Source organism: Mus musculus, chromosome 17, assembly GCF_000001635.26.
Source record: "Mus musculus strain C57BL/6J chromosome 17, GRCm38.p6 C57BL/6J".
NCBI lineage: Eukaryota > Metazoa > Chordata > Mammalia > Rodentia > Muridae > Mus > Mus musculus.
In genome coordinates, this window is record NC_000083.6 from 47,358,795 (window position 1) to 47,381,631 (window position 22,837).

The 22,837-nt window shown below is 47.2% G+C and overlaps 2 protein-coding genes across 10 annotated transcripts in view; both read left to right on the forward strand.

Annotated features, from left to right (window-relative positions):
• The window catches only part of Trerf1 (transcriptional regulating factor 1), a 221,384-nt gene extending 217,853 nt beyond the window's left edge, over positions 1–3,531 (forward strand). For both annotated transcript variants that reach the window (NM_001097623.2, NM_172622.3), the window contains 1 exon segment: positions 116–3,531. In NM_001097623.2, the coding sequence (NP_001091092.1) occupies positions 116–437 (322 nt within the window). In that variant the 3' untranslated portion in view covers positions 438–3,531.
• Positions 3,532–10,092: 6,561 nt separating this feature from the next.
• Mrps10 (mitochondrial ribosomal protein S10) lies at positions 10,093–22,624 on the forward strand. 8 transcript variants are annotated; one of them, XM_011246566.2, is made up of 8 exons: positions 10,096–10,160; positions 11,494–11,576; positions 13,633–13,697; positions 13,782–13,851; positions 16,179–16,315; positions 17,140–17,248; positions 18,966–19,055; positions 19,408–22,624. In XM_011246566.2, exons 2-8 carry the CDS (start codon positions 11,538–11,540, stop codon positions 19,489–19,491), a joined length of 594 nt encoding a protein of 197 aa, XP_011244868.1. In that variant the 5' UTR covers positions 10,096–10,160; positions 11,494–11,537; the 3' UTR covers positions 19,492–22,624. The 8 variants fall into 8 exon arrangements, with proteins under 8 accessions (NP_001139684.1, NP_001139683.1, XP_011244868.1 ...); XM_030249975.1 differs by having other exon boundaries at positions 10,106–10,160; positions 13,779–13,851; XM_011246567.3 differs by lacking the exon at positions 10,096–10,160 and adding an exon at positions 10,179–11,364 and having other exon boundaries at positions 11,470–11,576; positions 13,779–13,851.
• Positions 22,625–22,837: the final 213 nt, after the last annotated feature.

Here is a 22,837-nt window from a genome sequence, read left to right on the forward strand (position 1 = left end):
CTGTATGCCACAGTCCCGAAGCACATGCAGGAGCGTGTGGGAAAAGGGCATCTGTATCTCTAGGAACCAAGGTCGGCCCAGAGGTTTCACAGGCTGTTCTCTCCCTCCTTTTCAGGGTCTTCTTTAAGATCAAAAGCCGGAATGCGCACATGAAAACCCACCGGCAGCAAGAGGAGCAGCAGAGGCAGAAGGCTCAGAAGGCAGCCTTCGCAGCAGAAATGGCAGCCACCATCGAGAGGACTACGGGGCCGGTGGGGGCGCCCGAGCTGCTGCCCCTGGACCAACTGAGTCTGATGAAGCCAGTCAAGGACGTGGACATCCTGGATGACGATGTGGTCCAGCAGTTAGGCGTCATGGACGAGGCCGAGGTGGTAGGCACGGATCTTCTCTTGGACGACCAAGATTCGGTTTTGCTTCAGGGTGATACAGAACTCTAAACCCTCCCGTTCATCACCTAGAGACACAGAAGCCACGGCCTCCACCTCTGTCACCCGTAGAACCTGGACTTCCTGCTCCTTTGGAAACCCTTTTAAACTACCTGTTTAAAAAGCGGTCCTTTTCTTCAGGTTAAGGGAGGGGAAAAATCCAGTTCTTTCTCTTTTACCTTCTTTTACATTGTTTTTGTTGGGGGTTGGGGGGAATAAAAAAAATTGGCACAACTATCTTTAAGAGGTGTCTCATCTGGGCTATGTTCTCACGAGGCTGCATCCTTTGGGGTAAGCCTTCTCCTTCGTGTTGCTTTCAGATGTCAGCCACCCTGGTTGCCTTTATGTCCAAACTTCTTGCTCTGTGTGTGTGTGTGTGTGTGTGTGTGTGTGTGTGTGTGTGTGTGTATAGGTAGGTAGCAGGTTATCCCATTCATTCTGGGACTTTAGGCCATGTTTTCTCACGAAGAATTATTTTATTCTGTTCTGACCTGCAAGAGTTCTTTCTCTCAAATCAGAAGAATTTCTCTCTCTCTCTCTCTCTCTCTCTCTCTCTCTCTCTCCCTCTCCCTCTCCCTCTCCCTCTCCCTCTCCCTCTCCCTCTCCCCCTCCCCCTCCCCCCTTCTGTTTTAAACATGGTCCGTGGCCAGTGGAGTTCTGAACTTATTTTGCACCACTTGAACGTACTGTGAAACCTCTTTCACTCTGACTTGCTCTAACGTGTGTGCTGGTCTGAGCTTTGCCTAGATGTTAGCTACAGAGAGATAGGGTTTTTCTTAACACATACAGATGGAAAGTGCTTTGAAAGCCAACACAAATGTGTCCAGACTCAAGTTTGCTACAGTGCTCGCATTCAAACAATGAATGTATTTGTTCCAAGTCACTTACCAAAGCGATTCCAGACTTCTCTAAGCTACATGGCTTTGCTCTGTCCCCGACAGCAGGGGGCGCCATTTGTACTTGAAGGCAATAAACCTGCAATCCCACAAAACGGTCATTGCCTAGGCTTTCCCTGTCAGTTAGGCTGACCCCCTCCCACTGCTAGTGCACAGTCAGACTGGACCACTGCCCCTGGCACAGTGGGGCGCCTGTCAGCCTCCCTTCTGTGATCATGGCCTGTGGCCTCCAGGTGTCTTCAGGTCTTAACCCTCCTTGAGTAGACTAGCTCCCCAGCTCTGTGTAAGCGTAGCTATCATACTGGGCTCTGTGCTGGCCCGTGATCAGCGTGGCATTAGCGAGCATCCTAGTGGAGGAGTAGGGTTGGACACCCTTCACATTGGATTCTACAAAACCATTTGGCACATACTCGGGGCCAGGGCACCGTGGCCCACCACAGCCCCCACTCAGGCAGTGGCTTCTGAGTCTCAGGAAAGCCACAAACAGAAGACTCTTTACCAAGATTCTATTCCTGTCCATCACTGTTTTTAGAACTCTCTTGAGGTCCTTCCTAGGTGGGGTGGGGGTATATTTTCCTCGCTGTTGTTTCAGAGGCTTGTCGTAGTAGCCTGTGTGTGATCTCAGCAGCGTTGCTTTAAGAACTCCCTGGGCATCTTGCATGCGCTTCCTTTAAAACCATTCCAGCGGCCTCTCCTCAGCAGACCCCAAGGCCCTGTCTGTCGTGGCGTCTGCTTAGCTACAGAAAAGAGCAAATGCCCAGAGAACTTGAGGAAGGAAGCTGGTGTCCTCCCGCTTGGGGATTTGCCCAGTTTGAAACCTTAGAAACGAGCTGACCTGCCACCGCCGATATCCAAGGCACAGTTCATTTTGATTTGTCATGCAGAATAGCATAAGGAATATTTTGACTTGAAATAACCAAAGAACTCCTCCTTAATGAGACAGTTCAGATACCTGTGTTTGTATTTCCTATCAGCTTAAAGTTTAATTGACTTCCGATTAAAATATTGCACTTTTTTTTTTTCCTGAAATGATTTTACCTGCATGTGCGTGTTGTGTTTCAGCTGCCCCTCCTCCCAGGCCCCAAAGAACTTTTCTTCCTAATGGTTAATGTCTTCACACGGCTCCCACTGATGCGATGGTTTTTCAGTAATGGATTTAGATTTCCTTTGAGAAAGCCTGTATATAAAAAGTTAACAGATATATTTTATGGAAAAAAAAACCCATCTTATTTTCAAATATATTTAACTGCTGTTATATTTTATTAGAGGAAGGTTGTAAATATTTTCTAGGAGTTCTATTGTAAAGAAAAGTATTTTTGAAAAAAATTAATGTAATAAAAAGGAAAACGTTTTTACATAGTGGCTGTGCCTGCTTCCTGCTGTGCTTTGGTTCGGCCGTGTTCTCGGCCAGTGACTGCATGCCTTCAGATCAGGATGTGACTCAGATTTGCACTATTCTAAGTTAGCATCGTCGTTTCTAATGTGCTTAACTGTACGTTTCCGGAATGCGGCTCCCTCCCTCTGCACCGGCAAGTGCTGTGTGGAGTCTTCTCATGTATTTTTAATGCGTGTATTTTTAATAAGGATTTTATGTAACATTTTGGCAAAAAAAAAAAAAGAAAAAAGAAAAGAGAAGAGGACAGTATTTTCTAGTGAATTTTATAATAACATTTTGCTAAAAAATGTTTCTTCCTAGGTCAGTTTTTTGTTAAGGTGAATCAAACGTCTTATTTTCCAGGGGTTTTAAAAAAGAAAAAGAAAAAAAAAAGTTTGAAGCTGGAAAGCAACATTCTATTTAAACACCACATGTAACAAATGAATAAAGATGTTTTGTAGACCTGTCCTTTAGAGGTGCATTCCTTAAATTAAGATGATGATAATGGTGATGATGGTGATGATGGTGATGATGATGAGATGATGATGATCTGGGGCATCCTAGACTGTCTCCCATCCCAAAATGTTCCGTGTCATGCTGTTTTAGATTTGGTTTGTTGTTGTTGTTGTTGTTGTTGTTGTTGTTGTTGTTTGAATGATCACAAGACTTTTGCAGATGAGAACGGGAGAATATTAAGGACAGTCGAGCCAATCAGCCTTCTGAGAAACTGCTGGTTCCCACAGGTGGCCAGTCCTCCACTAGAAGTGTAATAAATAGCCCAATACACAGTGGGCTCGGTGTTTCGTTAGCTGTCCTGAATAAACCGTCACCTTTATGGTTCTCTCTCAGTCCTTCTTTCGACCTGGTGGCATAGTCAATGGTAACTCCAATATCTCACCTGCTCTGTGGACAGTGGGTTTAGAGCTGCTGGTCAGATCCTATTGCCGTTAAAGTGTTCCTATGCCTGGAGAAACCAGGACCAGGACTTCCATCTTGGCTCCTCCAGTGATAGACATGGCATTCCCCAGACTGTGCCACCCCAGAAGTCTCTGGTCCCAGCCCTTGGGAAGCAGAGGCAGGCAGAGCTTTTAGACCTTAAGGCCCTCTGGTCTACAAAGTCCAGGCCAGCCAGGGCTACACAGTGGGACCCTTCACCGCCCCCACCCCCAGCAAAAGAAATCTTACTGTAAGTCCTCCACAACGGCTGTGTTGACCCTGATTTATTTGCATTTTAATACGAATGTCTAAAATTTATTTGCACTTACTTTTTAGTAGTCACAAATAAATTTAGGAAGAAATTTGGAATTTTATGTTTTATACCATCTGCCCTGAGTGAGGCTGTCTCCTTCTGCACCTTGATCGTCTGAGCCCCTTTTAGGGACTTTGATTTTAATTGTTCCTTCAGGTCATCCTCTATCAACATAACAACCCAAGATGTGGTGCACATACAGCTAGGGTGGTAAACTGAGTCAGTTTTTAGGGGCCACAATTCCAGGCCCCTAAAAGGGGCACCACTGTATCCATTCAGTCAGTCCTTCATTCATTCAGTCCTTCATTCATTCAGTCCTCATGAGCCACCCTACACTGTCATACTGTAATGCACGTATTCAGTGACTGCAATGTCGAATGCTTCACTGAAGAACTGGATACTGAACAGGAGTAGATCGGGGCCTGGCCTGCTTTGCCATCTAAAGAGCAAAATTTAGACCTTATTAATACCAAGAACATCTCCACATACAGCTCTGGGGTAATCTTTAATGCACAGCCAGACTTTGCGGTCATCAGTTAAGGCCTTTCTGTTCTCCCATGTCCACTCTGGGGAAGGAAGCATGCATTCTTTTGAGAATGAAAGTCGAATCCTGAATTCTGCAGGTCTGTCTGTCCCGGGTACAGCCAGTCAGCTGAGAGGCACATTCTGGGAAACTGGATGGGTTTTTAATCAAAACATAATTCGGAAGGCGTTTTAAGATACTGAACAATGTGGGCTGGAGAGATGGCTCAGCGGTTAAGAGCGCCGACTGCTCTTCTGAAGGTCACAAGTTCAAGTCCCAGCAACCACACGATGGCTCACAACCATCCGTAATGAGATCTGATGCCCTCTTCTGGGGTATCTGAAGACAACTACAGTGTACTTACATTAAGAAAGAAAGAAAGAAAGAAAGAAAGAAAGAAAGAAAGAAAGAAAGAAAGAAAGAAAGAAAGGAAGGAAGAAAGAGAGGGAGGGGGAAGGAAGAAAGAGAGAGAGGGAGGGGGAAGGAAGGAAGGAAGGAAGGAAGAAAGAGAGGGAGGGGGAAGGAAGGAAGAAAGAGAAAGAGGGAGGGGGAAGGAAGAAAGGAAGGAAGGAAGAAAGAAAGAAAGAAAGAAAGAAAGAAAGAAAGAAAGAAAGAAAGAGAGAAAGAAAGAAAGAGAGAAAGAAAGAAAACAATGACCAGGCAGTGGAGGCAGAAGCAGGTGGATTTCTGAGTTTGAGGCCAGCCTGGTCTACAGAGTGAGTTTCAGGACAGCCAGGGTTATACAGAGAAACCCTGTCTTGAAAAACCAAAAAAAGGAAAAAAAAAAAAAAAAAAAGACTGAACATCTCTAAGAGAGGCAGAAGGGAATCTGTGAATCACAAATACCTCTACATAAAAGAACTGTAAAAGAAGAATTGGGGGAAAATTAAATTAATAATTCTTAACCAAAAAAAAAAAAAAAGCTATAGAGGGGTAAATTGCTTCCTTTATGCAAAGTCAGGCATGATGGTGCTTGCCTATGATTCAAGTGTCTGGGTATTAGGGTCAGGAGTTCAAGACCAACCTTGGCTACACAGCAAGTTCTAGACCAGCTGAGCTACACAAGACTCTATCTCAAAACAGATGGTAAAATGGCTCAGCAGACAGAGAGATGCCAGGCCTGAGTTGGATCCCACAAAGTAGGAGGAGAGAACCAACTTCAGAGAGTAATACTCTGACCTCTACATGACACTCAGGACACACACAGTGAATACATACATACATACATACATACACACACATACACACACATACACACACACACACATGCATGCATCCATTAGGAGAGAAAACATATCTTTTAAAGACGTCTCTCTTTAAAAACAACAACTGAAGCCAGGCCTGATGACACATTGATCCCAGCACTTGGGACACAGAGGCAGGAGGATCTCTGTGAGTTCAAGGTCAGTCTGGTGTACAAAGTGAGTTCTAAGAATCCGTACAAAATCGGATTCAACCTCGACTGACTTCTACCTGTTTTCTGGGCCTAATGCAAGGTGCAGGAACTTTCCAGACCCCCTCCTCTCAGTGGGGTCAGATATTTGAAAGTTCAGGCTGTGGGTAAAGGGGACCATGACAACGGGGTCAGAACATGGCTGGTGCCACACAGCGTGCTCCAAGGTTCTTGTCTATTCCTGGAGTTCCCAGACTCACCTGCTGCCTGAAGCCTAAAGAAACCAACAAGCAGAGACAGGAATCGGGTCTTTAAAGCCATGCCTCACTTAGAGAGCTGGCAAATGGAAGAGCCTGGGGGCTATTGGTCTAAAACAGTAAGCTAAGCTTCATCTCTTACCAGACCATATGGGAGGACATAGGCTGTCTGTCATGCAGAGGTCAGCCCTCCACCCCCTGCTTTGGGCAAGTGACCAGCCAGGTCTCTGAGACTTGGGGTGTCTATGCCTCTCTTGTTATCATCCTGGGCATTCCTTCCTCTTTCCATGGATCTTTGGCCCCAGACACTTCTCAAAACCCTGAGTGTAGAGCCCACCAAGATGACTCAAAGGTAAAGGAGACCTGAGTTTAATTCCCCAGGACCCACATGGCAAAAGGAGAGAACCACTTCTAAATGTTTTCTGTCCTCTAATTTCCACACATACACATGAAATTAATAAATAAAGTATGCTGGGGGCGGGGAAACAATCTAGTTAGTGTTTGCTGGTGTCACTAGGGCTGAGAGGAGGGCTTACTTCGGAACAAGTAAACCACGCCCGCCGCGTATGTGGCCATGCCCATTGCATATGTGCTAAGCTTAGAATGTCATGTATGTGCTGACTCCTTTTTGCAACATGAAATACACATATTCTGTGTGTATGACACAAAATATGAAAGTAGCTGACCTCTATCACCCCAACTTTACTGCTGGCAAAACCTGCCTTTTTTCCTTTAGAGTGTGTGCTGGATAGCTTTATGTCGACTTGACACAAGCTACCATCGTTACAGCTATTCCTGGTTGTCAACTTGACTACATCTGGAATGAACTACAATCCAGAAATGGTGGGGGACACACCTGTGAGCCAGATCTTGAGGCTGGAAGGCACAGGCTTCTGACCCAGATCTTGACATGGAGATCTTGAGGTATAGTGGACATGAAAACCTTAGGCTCTGGCAAGATAGTACATGCCTTTGATCCCAAGAGACAGAGGCAAGCAGATTTCTGAGTCCAAGGCCAGCCTTGGACAGATCAAGTTCCAAGTAAAGAATAGCTTAGGTTCAGGCGTGGTGGTGCACACCTTTAATCTGGGCCAGATCTGCTGCTGGGGGCCTACATACAGACAACGGAAGAAGGAAGGCTCCCTCTTCTCCTGCTAGCACTTTCTTGCCAGCACCGATGCTGGAACCTATTTCTTCAAGACCCCAGCTTATACAGAAGAGCAGCTGAGATAACTAGCCCCGTGGGACCGAGTAGCTACTAGATTCTTGGACTTTCTATTCACACTTGCCCATTGCTGGGTTAGTTGGACAGCAGACTTTAAGTCAGTACAATATATTCCCTTAATATATAGAGACATTCCATAAGTTCTGTGACTCTAAAGAACCCTAACTAACACAACCGTCATCTGAGAAGAGGGACCCTCAATTAAGAAAATGCCTCCATAAGATTAAGAAAAATAGCCTATAAGACATTTTCTTGATTAGTGAGCAATGGGGAAGGGCCCAGCCCATTGTGGATGGGGCCACCCCTGTGCTGGCTGGTGGTCCTGGGTTCTATAAGAAAGCAGGCTAAAGAACAAACCAGTATGCTTGCATCCCATCAGGGCATCATAGCATCTGCATCAACCCCTACCTCCAGGTTCTTCCCTGCTTGAGTTCCTGCCCTGACTTCCTTTGATGATGAACAGTAATATGCAAGTGTAAGCCAAATAAACTTTTTCCCCCAAAGTTGCTTTGATCATGGTGTTCATCATGGCAATAGAAATCTTAACTAAGACCCTAACTTCTGCACTTGCCACTCAGGCATTACACTGAAATGTAGTTTTATGACTCATGACTTAGGAGAGGAAAACGAGGGGTTCTCAGAAAAGCACCACATTCAAGCATAAGATGTGGAGAAATCTAATGATGCAAACACAGCTTCAGTGGCCACAAGCAGCCCTGGAAGATCTGAATCTCAGCTGAGAGAATCCATGGAAACAAAGACCGGGGCCTTCAAGGAGAGGACATCTAGTAGTGAAGGCTGCTTAGAGCACACCTCTCTGGTTCCAATTAGCAGATCATGCTGCCAAGTCATAAAACCAAGTCAATCAAACTTTCTCTGTGAAGTGGGGTGGGCAGGAGGGTACCTAAAGTCTTCTCATCCAAAAGAGACATCAACACTGAACATCATCATAGACAGAAACAGCCCACTGTAAGAGTAGTACAGTCCTTGAACTAGGATTGTGAAGGTGGCTACGGGTTCAGCTGGACCTCACCATATGACGTTGGCCAAGTCAACTTGGCTCTGAACCTCACCTTAAAATTATGATACAATTACTTCTGTGAGCATAAGATTAGGTATCCTAAGTGAGAGTCATTCCCTAGTTAGGGGTGCAGTAGACTCCCTGAGCTGAGACCACCCAGAAGGACTGGAGGCTGGGTGAGAAGCCATCATGAAGGACCATACGGAGAGATGGATGCAAAGTCTAGAGGTAGTAAAGAGATTAAGGTTGGGGTACTGTCAGAACAGATCATTGGCTGAGAGGGGCCACCAGAGCTAATTCTGAGGACACTTCTGGGTTGCCTGTGCAGGTAGGGCATAGCCAAATCCAGCCACACACTAGTTAAAGATTCTGTTTCCATATAGAGATCACATATAGGCCCGCCTGAGGGGCAGGAAAGTGGTCCATATTCATAAATCTCTCATCAGTTGTGCCATCTGGACATTCTACCCTTTGCTTAGTTCTCTGGCCTGCCAAATAAGAATTAATGCCTGCTTGTGGGAGACCCAGCTTTACATTGGCATGATGGTTTATGGAGATATAGTATTGGCTAGTTTTGTGTGTCAACTTGACCCAAGCTGGAGTCACTGGAGAGGAAGGAGCCTCAGTTGAAGACATATCTCCATACGATCCAACTGTAAGGCATTTTCACAACTGCTGATCTGTGGGGGAGGGCCCAGCCTACTGTGGGTGCTGCCATTCCTGGGTTGGTAGTTCTGGGTTCTATTAGAAGGCAGATTGAGCAAGCCATGGGAAGCAAGCCAGTAAGCAGGACCCCTCCATGGCCTCTGCATCAGCTCCTGCCTCCAGATTCCAGCTCTGCTTGAGTTCCTGTCCTGACTTCCTCCAGTGATGGACTGTGATCTGGAAGTGCAAGCCAAATAAACCCTTTCCTCCCCAGCTTGCTTTTTGATCATGTTGTTTTGTAGCAGCAATAGAAACCCTTACTAAGACATATACTTTGTTTCATTCGCATTAAGTTGACCCTTATTCATTTTCCCAACAACCTCTTAAGGCCCAGGATGTAGAAGAGATGTCACAAATTCAGGATGACATTTATCATGTAGCATTTTAATCTCATTTAATCCTCTACTGCAAGTATGATTTGTTCTCATCTCTACTTGGCAAGTGAAAGAAAAAAAAAAAAAAAAAGGGGGTTCAAAGTACGGAAGAAATTTGATCAAGTCACCCACCTAAATAGAAACCAGAGCGCCTAAGTGTGGAGCTTCCATTATGCTAAATTGCATGGGAAGGCATTTTGAAAAACACAATTTAGAAAAATCCATTAACAAGCCTGGCATTCCGATGGTGTGAACAAAGTTTAAGAATGAAACGCCTTTTGCAATAAGGTAAAATGTTAGAATTTGGACTCAGTAGCAGCAGCAACTTCCTTCCCAAGTATTTCTGTTGTGTTTGTCTCTAAGCAAACAGAACCACCCAAGACAAATAGGATCTTAGGATAGACAGCGTATAGATAGAACCTGGGAGTTTATCCAGACGGCGGAAGCGACGCATCCACTCAAAACCTTAAATGAATGAGTGAATAATAAATAAGTAAATAAATAAGAAAATAGAAAATTTAAAATATAATTTTAAAAAAATTCAAGGAGCACCGTCTCTATGGTTGTTTCAGTGTCGGAACACAGGAGACACTCTTTCCTTTTCGAACTCTATGGTTCGCGAACAATGCTGTGACCCCGGAAGCGGTCCTGGGCGATCAGGGCACCAAGATGGCGGCGCGCGCAGCGTGTGTGGCTCTGTGCCGGCGCCTGCAGCAGGTAAAGGGGTGGGCGTGGGGTCCCGGCTGCCGACGGCGCCGTCATCGTCGAGTCTCGCTGCCACCCTCTGCCCGACCCGTACGGAGTCATCCTCCGTTGGAGGAAGTTATTAGAAAGTGACAAGAAAAGGGCAGGTTTTTCTCTCGAGGGACCCTACATAAATTGGCAAGACGGGAGCGAGAACCGTAAGACGTCAGAGCAGGAAGGATGAGGAAAACGCGTTCAGAGCCCTCCCTCCACGGTAGAGAGGGCCATGGAAACCGTGAGCTCAGAGAAGACAACGCTGGTCTCGGATTCTTAGGAACCGAGCCAGCAAACGCTGGGTCACATAAAGCCCCGGTGCAGCCCCACTGGGACGCCCTGCTCGCCTCCACGGCTGAGGAGGTGACCCGAGAGCTCCCAGGTCAGGGGAATGGGTCAGATCTCCCTCGAGAGGGTCTTTGAAAAAGGAAAACTTGCCTGGAGTTCGCATGGCATGAATCACAGCACTGGGGAAAGGAGGCAGGCGGACGAACTTCTGGGTTCGAAGACAGCCAGGTTATGTATTGAGATCCTATCACAAAAATAATTTAAATTAAAAACAAAAAAACCAGGCTGTTCTCAAGAACTTTGGTCTTGAAACTTTTGTGACTCTTCTCAATGGTCATTTAGTAGTTTTGAAAATAATGCTCAGAACTGGGTCAGATGGCTGACCCTGAAATAGCATTACTTGTAAAACCTGGCTTGCATATTGAGGCCCTGTCCCAAAATAAACGAATTCTTTAAAAAAGGAAGAGCTGACACTGTGGCTCGGTTGCTCAAGGGCCTAATGCCTAAAGCTGGCCCTGTCGGCCCCACAGCAGCATGTAACCCAGAGGTGGTGGCCCACACCTGTAATACCAGCCCTTGAGAGGCCAAAGCAAGAGGCGCACGCCTTTAATCCCAGCACTCGGGAGGCAGAGGCAGGCGGATTTCTGAGTTCAAGGCCAGCCTGGTCTACAAAGTGAGTTCCAGGACAGCCGGGGCTACACAGAGAAACCCTGTCTCGAAAAAAAAAAGGATCAAAGATTCCAAAAAGTTTGTTTTTCATACTAGAGATTGAACCCAGGGCCTTGCTTACACCAGACAAGGGTTCTGCCACTGAAGCCCATTTGTAGCCTTCTGTGGGACTCGAGTGGTCTGCTAGGGTTGCCGAGCCATCACTCCAGCCTCGATATCGTCCCAGGTTAGTTAACACTTTAGAAAGCCTGCTTTCCAAAGCAGAAGCAAATTTGAAGAAGAGTAAGCCTGGGACGCAGCCTTCCAGCAAAGGCAGCTTTTCTCTCGTTAGTTTTCGCATACCATCTTTTACTAGATGGTACAACCCACGCAGCTCTGGAAGACTCCACTGAACACCAAATGGAGAATGAGAGCAGAAAAGTCTTGAGTAATGTCATGGTGAGTTTTGGTTTCAGGCCTCCCGAGAGTATCTTAAGAATTCATGGGCAGCCCTGGCCCACACTTGTATAATCACTTACCTTAGGAAAAATATCAAGCCGGGCGTGGTGGTGGTGTACACCTTTAATCTCAGCACTTGAGAGGCAGAGGCAGGTGGATTTCTGAGCTCGAGGCCAGCCTGGTCTACAAAGTGAGTTCCAGGATAGCCAGGGCTATACAGAGAAACCCTTTCTCGAAAAACAAAACAAAAAAAGAAAAAAAAAATTGAGGGGCTAGGGCTGCAGTAGTTAAGAGCACTTGCACAAGTCTGGGGTTCGGGTGCCAGCACCAGGCTGTCAAGGGGAGGCTCCAGGGGCTCATGGGTCCGCTGAAGCTTTTGGCCTTCCAGACTAGCCAAGAAAAGTTGAGACTTGGGGCCAATGAGATCCTTCCTTAATGACACCCAACAGCTTCTAGCCTCCACACTCTCGTACATGCAGGTACATGCATGTAGAAACACTCACAGATGTAGACTTTTTTAAAAATTAGAATGCTAGAGACAGAGTTGTTTGCACTTGTGAGAAAAATTTTATCCAGCCAGATCTGTGCATGTCCAAGGCCTTAAAAAACAAAGCTGCACACGATGGTTCGCAGCCAGCACTTGGGAGGTGAAGTCAGACATAGCGGACGCTCAAGGCTTGCCCATCTCTCCAGTTGGAGGCCAGGTCGTGCCTCATGCAACCCCCACCCCAGGAGTCAAAGCTATTTCAGAGGAAGAATGTGACTGGGAAGCGCCATGCTTCTTAGCATCCGAGTTACTGTGTAGGAGAGCTTACTGTCTGAGTGTGTGGGTGACCACGCATACTCTGCACTGAGCCTGGTGTCCTTGTTTGTAAGCCAAGGAAGGCTGAAGACTGTCCCACAGCATAAGAGCAAGGAAGTAGAAGCAAGACTGGTTGGGGTTTTACTTTGGAGACAAGTTCTCTATTGGAATCCTGGCTGTCCTGGAACTTGCTGGGTAGAGCAAGCTGGCCCCAGGGTCACAGGTCCTCCTGCCTCACAATGCTGGGGTTAAAGGCAGTCATTCGCCACTACAGCAAGCACAGGCTGTTTTAAATGCACCCACTAGTTGTTTGAATTCCTTTACTTGTGTCTCCCTGTTATTTCCGCCTGTGTTGTATTTTTAAAGATTTTAATTGGCTGCTTTCAAGGTCACACTTTTCAATCCGTTTAAAGTATTACTGGGTGGCTAAGAAACCATGAGATCTGAACAGTACCATTTGCCTCCTTTCCACTAGGGGGCGCTCACTTAAAGGGTTTGTGCTGTGCTGTGTTAGAGCAGCTTGTGGTGTGGTAGTTAATGATGGGTATGGACGTGGTGTGTGCTGTATTTTAGGTAATTTACAAGGTGCTTATGCCAAGCAAAGAGTAACTCATGTACACATGTAATTTTAAAAGACTTTTGTTCTCTGTTTTGTTTCTGGAACAAACAAATCCTCTGTACATCTGGCTGTCTTTGAACTTGTCGCTCTTCCTACTCCGCCTCCAAAGTGCTCAGATCAAAGGCATGTGCCAGTGTGCCTAGCTAAGTTGTTTCTGGTTTTGTTTTTAATTTATGTGTCTTTGTGTGTATCTACATGAGTGTCCTGTGTACCACATGCATGTGGGCACCCATGGAGGACAGAGGGTACCAGACAATCTGGAACTAGAGTTACAGTTGGCATGGGTGTTGAGAACTGACCCAGGCTCCTAGAGCAGTAAACACTTGGTGTTTGTTTATTTGTTCGTTCGTTCATTTTCTTTGTGGTTTTTCAAGACAGGGTTTTCCTGTGTAGTCCTGGCTGTCCTGGAACTCACTATATAGACCAGGCTGGCCTCGAACTCAGAGATTCGCTGCCTCTGCCTCCTGAGTGCTGGGATTAAGGTGATATGTGCCACCACCGCCCAGCACTTTGTTTTTGACGCCCAGTGTTTTCCTGTGAGGGATTGAGAACCTCCTTCTGGGCACCACGTACTTCTGACCTGTGGTCTGGGAACTGACTTTGCTTCTGACACCTGTCCCCTCCATCCTTCTTAGGAATTGGGGAATTCCTCTATAAATGGTTCTAAGAGCAGGACAACCAGAGCTGGTGGCCTCGCGCTGTGAGTATACAACTGCATTTGCTTAATCACGGTAGAATCCAGAGCCCTGTGCTGGGACTGAGCCTTCTTTTCCCCACTCAGCAGTGCCAGTATGAAGTGGGTGCCACTGTCAAACCTGCATGTGGACGTCCCAAAGGATGTGACCAGACCTACGGTAGGTACCCCCATTGCACAGGGCAGGGCATGGAAGGCCTGTGACTCCAGCACTTAGGAGCTGAAGGTAGGAGATCCTCATTTACATAACAGGTTCAAGGCCTGCCTAGGTGACATGCAACCCATCTCAAACAACAACAACAGGGATTACATTAATAATTTCACTCTTCTCCTGGTTATTTCACTCAGGCTTATTTCCCAAACACACATGCACACACACGTCTTTTTCATAGAATACCAGCAAGTCCACAGTGTAGACTGTGGTGTCCCTGGGAGATCCTGGGGTAATTTTCATGCTATCCAAGAAAGTCCTAAAGAAAATCATTAATTGCCCTAGATAAATGTAGGACTGAACAGTCTCTTCCTCTTAGCGCAGCATAATTCAGGAGTGTGATATTTAGTAGTGCTGAATCCTTGATTCACACACACACACACACACACACACCCCTTTCTGTGGCTTTCAAGCCTTTCCATGTGGATTTTGAGCCTGGGCTTGTGCATTTCTTGGTTCACATTGAAGCAGGTCATTGGCACAAAAATGGTGAATACACAAGTAGCTGTGTGGCCTTGTAGAGTTTAAGACAAGATGCTGTCTAGCCCAGGCTAGCCTCTAACTAGCTATATAGCCAAGGACGACCTGGAACTCCTAAGCCTCCTGCCTTATGTTAAGTGAGAAGATTACAGATCACCACTCCCACTTCTTAATAAAGTTGTACACTCCCACTTCTTAATAAAGTTGTAAAAATTCTAAATCTTTCCATTTCTCATGTTAGTTTGCGAGCCTAGTCTAGCCTAGTCTATCCTCAAGCTCCAGGCTCAGGGTGAGACCCTGTTTCATAACATATGGTCTGGCCAGTGAGATTGCTCAGCAGGTAATGGCAGTGAGCACCAAGGCTGCCATCCTGGCTTCAGTCTCCAGGACCCACATGGTAAACACAGTGTCCTCTTACCTCCTTGTGTATGCCATTAGCACTCATATGGACAAACACAATTAAAATGACCCATTCTTAATAGTAAGATAGATAACCAGAAACGTGGCTCAGCAGGTACCCAGCCTGAGGTCATGTCCCAGAACCTACATTGTAGAAGCAGAGAAGTTGTCCTCAGACTCCACCCGCATACTATGGTGCATGCACATGTATGTGTATACACACACACACACACACACACACAGAGTCTCTTTACTACATATTCTGGCCACTTAAGGACTTCTAGGAAATCAGACCTTGTGATAGATGTCTATTCCAAGCTAAAATGATAGTGATCTCAGAAGACATCTTCAGAAATCTTTTAAGATTTGTTGCAAATTCACAATAACTTTAAACCTAATGGGGGTTCTTAAGGCTGGCTCAGTAGAGTTTTTACCTAGCACTCTCTAAACACCACAAAAGTTTAAATAAGTAAGCAAGCCCTACAAGATGGAATAGAACATCCTGTAGGCCCGGCATCCTCTCTGTGTCCCAACTCTGATGTATAGATCGGTCAGTCCTGTCTTTCCAACCATCTTATTCGGTGTAATTGAGAGCAGATGTCTGTCTTCCGGGTTACTAAGTGGCTCTCTTCTCAGGGGTAAAGTACCTTACCCCTGACTCACTGGGTTAGTAATAACCTTTCCCAGCCTAATGGTGAATGAGATGAAGATAATTCTTCGTGGAAGAAGTCAGACATGCCAAGCCCATTATTTCTAAGGCCTTTAGCACTGGTGTGGAGGTCCAGCCAGTGTCATAACGTTTTAATTAGACATGAGTAATTTCTGTGTGAAGACAGGCCAACCATACATGAGTACATTCCTAATAAAAGGGATGAGTAGAGCTAGCTGGGCTTTGTATAACAATTACAGTGTTTAACAGTTGTATAGCAGTGTTTAACAATTTATAAGCACTTTAATTTGTGTCTTCATAGATTTTCTTTGTAGAAATGCAAGAGTTTTAGCACAAGCATATTACCTTAAACCTGAGTGCCTGGAGGAGCAGGGATCCCACAGTTGTCACTGTGCAGCCACCAGTGCGAGCTTCTCAGTTCTGGCCTTCTAGCTCGGCCACTTGGTAACAGACCCTGAGACCCTGCTCGCTAGAAATCTGGGGCTCACTCATAGTTGAGTTGGAACCTCCATCATGATTTTTTGGTGACCTTGGAGGTTGTGTGAGCCTCAGTAGATTCTCGTGGGTGTGGAAGGCCATTTGCAGATCTGTGTGGCACTGGGAGGCAAGCCTGTCAGCTTTCTCATTTATTAGTAAACTCTGAAGTCGTTCAAATGACAATATGTTAAATTTGCTGGATGTAAATATTACAAGAACCGAAACCAAAACTTTGTCTTTTTTATCTTAGATAACCACTTCCGATGAGCCAGACACGTTGTACAAACGCCTGTCCATCTTAGTGAAAGCCCATGACAGGGCTGTGTTAGACAGCTATGAGTACTTTGCTGTGCTCGCTGCTAAAGAACTTGGCATTTCTATTAAAGTGTGAGTATGACCTTTCCCGATCTGACCTGGTGTCTGCGTGGTGTGATCAGCAGGAACCTGCCTGGGATCCCAGGAAGGTCTGAGCTTGTAAAGTAGGAGAATCTGGTGGGGCGTTAAACCTGCCCTGTGTAATCCTGGCGAGTAGTGTCACTTCCTGTCTGCGAGAATTGTCAGGTACTAGAGCAAGAACCATAAAGAAACCCTTCCTAGAGATTGCACTGACATAAGTAAGCAAGCCCAGGAAGCCTGGGATCTCTGAGAGACAGGGAGGCTCTGAGGCACTGTTCGCACACGATGGTCCCTCGGCTAACGCCTCCACTCTGTCCAGCCACCCTGAGCAACACCACCTCCCTGCAAGCTGCACAGAAGGGAGCTTCATGCAGCACCCAAGTCACTGCCGCGTGGCACCCGCCCGCTCCTCCTGTGCTGAACAGGACTCATCCGAGGCTTTGCCAGTCTATCCATAAGTTACCCTGCAACAGCAGACATTACTCTCAAGTTCATCACCATTGCTAGTCTTCATAACTGGCATATGGGTACTCGAGGGAGGGGCTGGAGGGTGTCAGGTGTGTGTGTCTGCACATTCTTGCATGGCTCTGCTTGTTTGGGTGTGGGAAAATGTGCTTCTTGCTATCCACAGTATTTATGTTGGCCTGAGTTTTGTGAAAGCAGCTGTTATAGATGAGGCTTGACACATGGAAATGACTAAATGGCAGTTAGTGCCTGTAATTGAGCGAGTCTGACCTGCGGAGCTGTGTTAGGATGCTTTCATATAGTGACTCAGGTGGAGCCCCACTGAGAATCAGTTCTGTCCACTAATTCAGACACGAGCCGCCAAGGAAAATAGAGCGCTTCACTCTTCTCAAGTCGGTGCACATCTTCAAGAAACACAGAGTCCAGTATGAGATGAGGACACTCTACAGATGTTTGGAGGTGGGTGTCATCTGCCTGTCCTGCATCTGTGGAACACCCAACATCATTAGCTTGCAGCATGACGTCATTCTACCATGGGCCCAGTCAGCTTCCATCCATGCCTACCAGGGGGCTAGAAGGAGGTTCTTGTTCTTGTGAAAGCTGTCCAGTAAGAAGAGCCGATGCACAGCCGTCCTTTACCTGTGTGGGCTTGGAAACGGCTCAGCATGGACAGCATGGCACAGGAAACAGCACTGAGGGGACCATTGCTCACATTTCAAAAGTTCTGGTGAATATTTCAGCAGTTCACCCAAGCAAGCACAGAGCCTTACACCAGCACTTAGGAGGTGGAGGCAGGAGGATCAGAGATTCAGGGTCATCCTTGGCAGAGTGAGTTCAGTAGTACTCTGGGCTACATGAGTCTCAAAAAAATAAAAAGCAAAGTAGATATAGATGGCACAGTTGTAGGCAGAGGTGCTAGAGGACACCCATCGTCCCGGCACTCGGGATTCAAGGGCAGAAGGCTCTCTGTATGGTGACCCTGTCTCATTTAGACAAAACAAAGGACCTGAGTTCAAGTCCCAGTACCCACATGCTGGCGCTCAGCCATCATCCATAACTCCAACTCCGGGGGTCCAGTGCCTTCTCTGGCTGCCGAGAACACCAGATGCTTGGGTGTGGGGCACAGACATACTTGCAGGCAAAACACCCATATGCATATATATTTCTTTTTAATTTAAAGCAGAGTGGACAATCATGTCCCGCATGCTGACTGGATTTTCCCTCACAGTGATACTCAGCATGGGGTTTGCAAACATTGGCTGTGGGTCGTTTATTCGCGTCACCATTGTCATGATTCAAGTTTGCATTCTGGGGTCAGACTGACAGTGCAGAACTTCAGGTCTTGGTGTTTACTGCCTGTGTGACACGTGCCCAACTCATTATTTATAAAATGGAAATAATCCCACTTCCTGGGACCCGTGGGAGGTGAAATGAGGTTTTGTGGCTTGCTTGAAATAGTTCAGAGTAGTTGTCAGCTGTCATTGAGACAAGCATGTGCATGCATGTGGAAAGCTGGTACAGGCATGGGCTGTGCTGGCTGAACTCAACACCCCACATCAAGTTCAGTTGGGATCTGTACTTTTCTTTTTAACATTTATTTATTTGTGTTGGGCAGTAGTGAAGGATGTCTTTAATCCCAGCAGTCAGAAAGCAGAGGCAGGTGGATCTCTTGAGTTTGAGGCCAGCCTGGTCTAAAGGTCTAAACAACAAGTTCCAGGACAGCCAGGGCTACCCAGAGAAGCCCTGTCTTGACAAAAAACCATGTATTTACTTGTGGTTATAGATAGGGGCACACACCACAACCCATGTGGGGACGTGGAGGACCGCTGTGATGGTCAGCTCTCTCTGTAGCGAGAGCACATGGCTGTCAGGGGTGAGGGGCCGGGCACTGAGCAGTGTTTTGGCCCCTGCCCCACATGTATGCCTACAACCAGTAGAGGTCAGAAGAGGGAATTGATGCCCTGGAATTGAAGTCAGAGGCAGTTGTGAGGCATTGTGTGGGTGCCGGGGCGGCCAAGGCTCGTAACCACGGAGCCATCTCCAGCCCTCCTGCACATTTGAAAAGGAAAATCTAAGATTTCTTAGAAGAACGGGCTTCATCACTTGGAAGGGACAAAAGAACCTCAGAGATCTGTGATCTGGTGCTGTGGCAAGACGTGTTCATTTTCTGTTTTAGTTAAAACATTTGACTGGAAGCACAGCCAGTGTCTACCTGGAGTATATCCAGCGAAACTTGCCTGAAGGGGTGGCCATGGAAGTGACAAAGGTATGGCTCGAATCCCTGCCTCCCGAGGGCTAGCTAGGTTCTTTACTCTCTAGGCTTGTCCTGGCTGTAGAGGACACAGAGGTAGGCCCACCCCACCACCCAAGTTCTCACTGAGCCACCTTAGAAGTCTCCCTAGTAGTTGTTGAGACTTGGGGACATGGCCTCACCTGGAGGTCACTGGGGATCAGACAGCTTACACACTGGCCTTTATTCTCCTTCTCTCCTCAAAAGCCCTCTGAGGTGAGGGGGTGAGAGAGAAGCAGGGGGTGTGACAGGTCAGTAGATCAGGTCATAGGCAGAGTTCGTTTCAAAGTCAACCCTGCGTTCCACGTTGCTTTGTTTCTGGTTGTAGACGCAGATACAGCAGTTGCCAGAACACATCAAGGAACCGATGTGGGAAACAGTTCCCGAGGAGAAGGAAGAAAGCAAGTCGTAAGCCTCAGGGATGGCGGATCCGGCCGGAGCATGTGTTCCATGGAGAGCGCCCCCTGTGGGGAGTCAGGGCCGCCTGCCCTTGCTCGGCTGGGGCCTCACCCTGGGCAGCCAGGTGGGAGCAGGCTGGGTTTCAGGGAAGCACCGCTGTACCTGTTCTCTATAGCAGAGGATGCTTGTGTCCCGATATGAACAAACATTAGCAAACTTCTGCATAACCCAAAACAAAAGAACCAGATTTAAACATTTGTGTAGCGCTGCTGACTTCTTGTTAGCCTGTGCTAATTTTATTTTGTTCTTATTTATTTATCCATCCATTCATTCCTTTTTATTTCTGGAACTCATGGAGATCTATCGGCCTCTGCCTCCCAAATGCTGGATTAAAAGTGTGTCCACCATGCCTGGCTGGTTTTGTTTACTTGTTCATTCAACAGAAAATGAGCGGTGCCTTTTCAATTTCCCCAAACACCTGTGCTTAAATGAACGCTGGCCACTGCAAATGTGGCCTTCCCCCTGTGTACCCAGCATGCACTGCCGGGGTGACGGTCAGCACATGGCCTGATGTCAGCACTGCTTCAGAAACTGACTGTGCACCGTGTCACACACACAGCTCCTGTAGCCCAGAGCCCTGTGCAGCCACTGCCCATGGCCACTGCAGTGGGTCTCTGCTTGCGGCCACCGCCCATGGCCACTGCAGTGGGTCTCTGCTTGCAGCCACCGCCCATGGCCACTGCAGTGGGTCTCTGCTCTCAGGCACTTAGGCATCGTCTGACCTGTGATTCATTCATCCACCCAGCTTTGATTCAGTGCTCTGCTCTGAGAACCGTGGTGAACACCCGGGATTAACTAGAACCAGCGGCTTCACGGACTGTGTGCTCAGGTAAATGTTTTCCCTTCAGTTTCTCGCTGTTTCTTACAGTCTGAGAAGGCCTGTGTTGTGTGTGGTTTCCTTCACTTCTCTGTCCCCTACACAGACTTGCCTGGCCTGACCTCAGGTGTCAGTGCTCTGAGTGCATACTGCTTCTGTGCAAGGCTGTCATTACCATGAGAAGAATCACAGCCCCATCTGCGACCTCTTGCTCAGGAGTTGGCTGTCATTCACAAAGTATGTCTCAGCGTACTTACCCCAGGAGTGAGCCTCACTAAAGATTAGGACCTAGCTGGGCAGACAGGAGCAGGGCTAATGCTGGGTCTAGCAAAGCAGCAGTCTGACTCACTTTTATCTGAAGGGCGTGATTCTAAAGTGGCTAGACCCACACATAAGATTTGAGGGCTTTTTCATTTATAAACAATAAAGTCAGTGGCTCACCACCCAGGACTGATACAAACCACGTCAGTGGATGGACGTCCATTCCCAGTTGTTTCCCGATAAATACTTAGGTTAGTCATTTATGCAGTGAAAACTTGAGCCAGTGGCATGCAACCTGGATAAGCCTGCTCTCACAAAGCCAGACACACAAGTGCACCCCCAGAACCCACACAGTGGGAAGAAAGAACCACCTCAAAGTTATCCTGTGACCTGTGCATGCCCAAACACTGTGAGTACAAATGAATTTTTAAAAGCTCATTGTAAGATAAAGACATCACTGCGCACACAGCAAAACCTATCTCTTTTAAAGGTTTGTTTTTTAATTCTGTATCTGTGCATGGGTATGTGCACGAGGCCGAAGGTGTCATGTCTCTTAAGTTGGTGTGGACTGCTCAGTGTGGTGCTGGAGTAGAAGACAGTTCTCTGACAGCAGTAAGAGCCCACCTGCCAAACCATCCCTTTAAGACAGGGTCACGCCGCGCCGAGCATGGTGGCCCACGCCTTTATTCCCAGCACTCGGGAGGCAGAGGCAGGCGGATTTCTGAGTTCGAGGCCAACCTGACCTACAGAGTGAGTTCCAGGACAGCCAAGGCTACACAGAGAAACCCTGTCTCGAAAAACAAAACAAAACAAAAAAAAGACAGGGTCACACCATTAACTCAAGCTGGCCTTGAACTTGTAGTCCTGCCTCACCCCCAGAAGAGCTGGGATGCCAGGTGTGAGCCTTCAGGCTCCATAAAGCTTGCCTGGTTTGGCCTGTTGTCGTAACCAAGGTAATGTATCCCGAAAGGCTGGAGAGGAGGTAGGAGGTGAGGGTTTTGTCAGGGTGTGGCCCTCCAGTGCGCAGTTGGTTTCTCTTGTGTGAGAAATACTTTCCCATATTAATCATGATCATGCTGAGTTTGTTTAAAGTTCTGGTTTACCTACAGATCTGCTAAGATTAAGCTAGTCCCATGCTAAATTTCCGTCCTTTCAAAAGGAGTGACAGATAATCAAGCCATAGTAAAAAGCTGAGGCAGGAGGATTGCCAACAGTTCAAGGCTAGCCTCCATGAGATACTTAACCCTGCCACAGCAGGGATTAGGCTTGACTGGGGTGTGGGGACCACCTACCTGTTAAGGTATAGATAAAGTAGCTCACATAGACATCTGATGGCAGCGGTGCCTCTGGGGCAGTGATTCGATGTTTGTGTGCTGTGTTAAGAACCACCCAGAAGACAGGGAGAGACGAGCCTGGAGCATGGCTGGGAGGCTAGCTTCAGATGGAACATGTGTAGTATGCCCACAATACACACTACGGCGTGCCGTGTCTCTCCCAGGGGGTGTCATACACATGCTATCTGATTTACTCCTTACAAGACCGCAGATGTGTCATTAACTCGTAGGACAGAGAGCTGAGGCTTGAAACGCTGGACCTGCTCACTTACTAAGCTGAAAGATAAATCCGGGGCCAAGAAATGGTGGTTTCAAGTTCAGGTGAGGGGCAGGGGCAAACCTAGGACCTAAAGGGGCTCTGAGCCAAGTGTGGGGGGTTCATACCTGTAAACCCAGCACTGGAGAGGTTGGGGCAAGAGGACTGCCATACGTCTGAGTTAGCCTGAGCTACAGTTAACTGTCTCACAAAAGGAGGCTGTAGGCAAGCATTGTCTTGCAGGTCTTTAATCTCAGCGCAGGAGAGGAAGAAGCAGAGGCAGCCTATCCGATCTGCTTAGTGACTTCCAAGGAGCCAGGTCTGCACCAGAGACCCTGCCTCAAAAGACAAAAGATGGGTGGGGACGGGGAGCAGGAGGATGTCTCAGCAAGTAAAGGCACTGGCCACTTCAACCTGACTTGAGTTTGTTTCCTGAAACTGGAAATATACCGGTTTGTTCTGACCTCTACACTCAGTTGTACACACACACAGCCTCAGCTACAAAGTAAGACCTTGTCTTAAAAACAAAATAAGAAAACCCTACTCTGTTGGGTCAGCAAGATGGCTCAGCAGGTAAAGGTGCTTACCACCAAGCCCTGTAGCCTGAATTCAATTCCCAGAACCCCCTGGT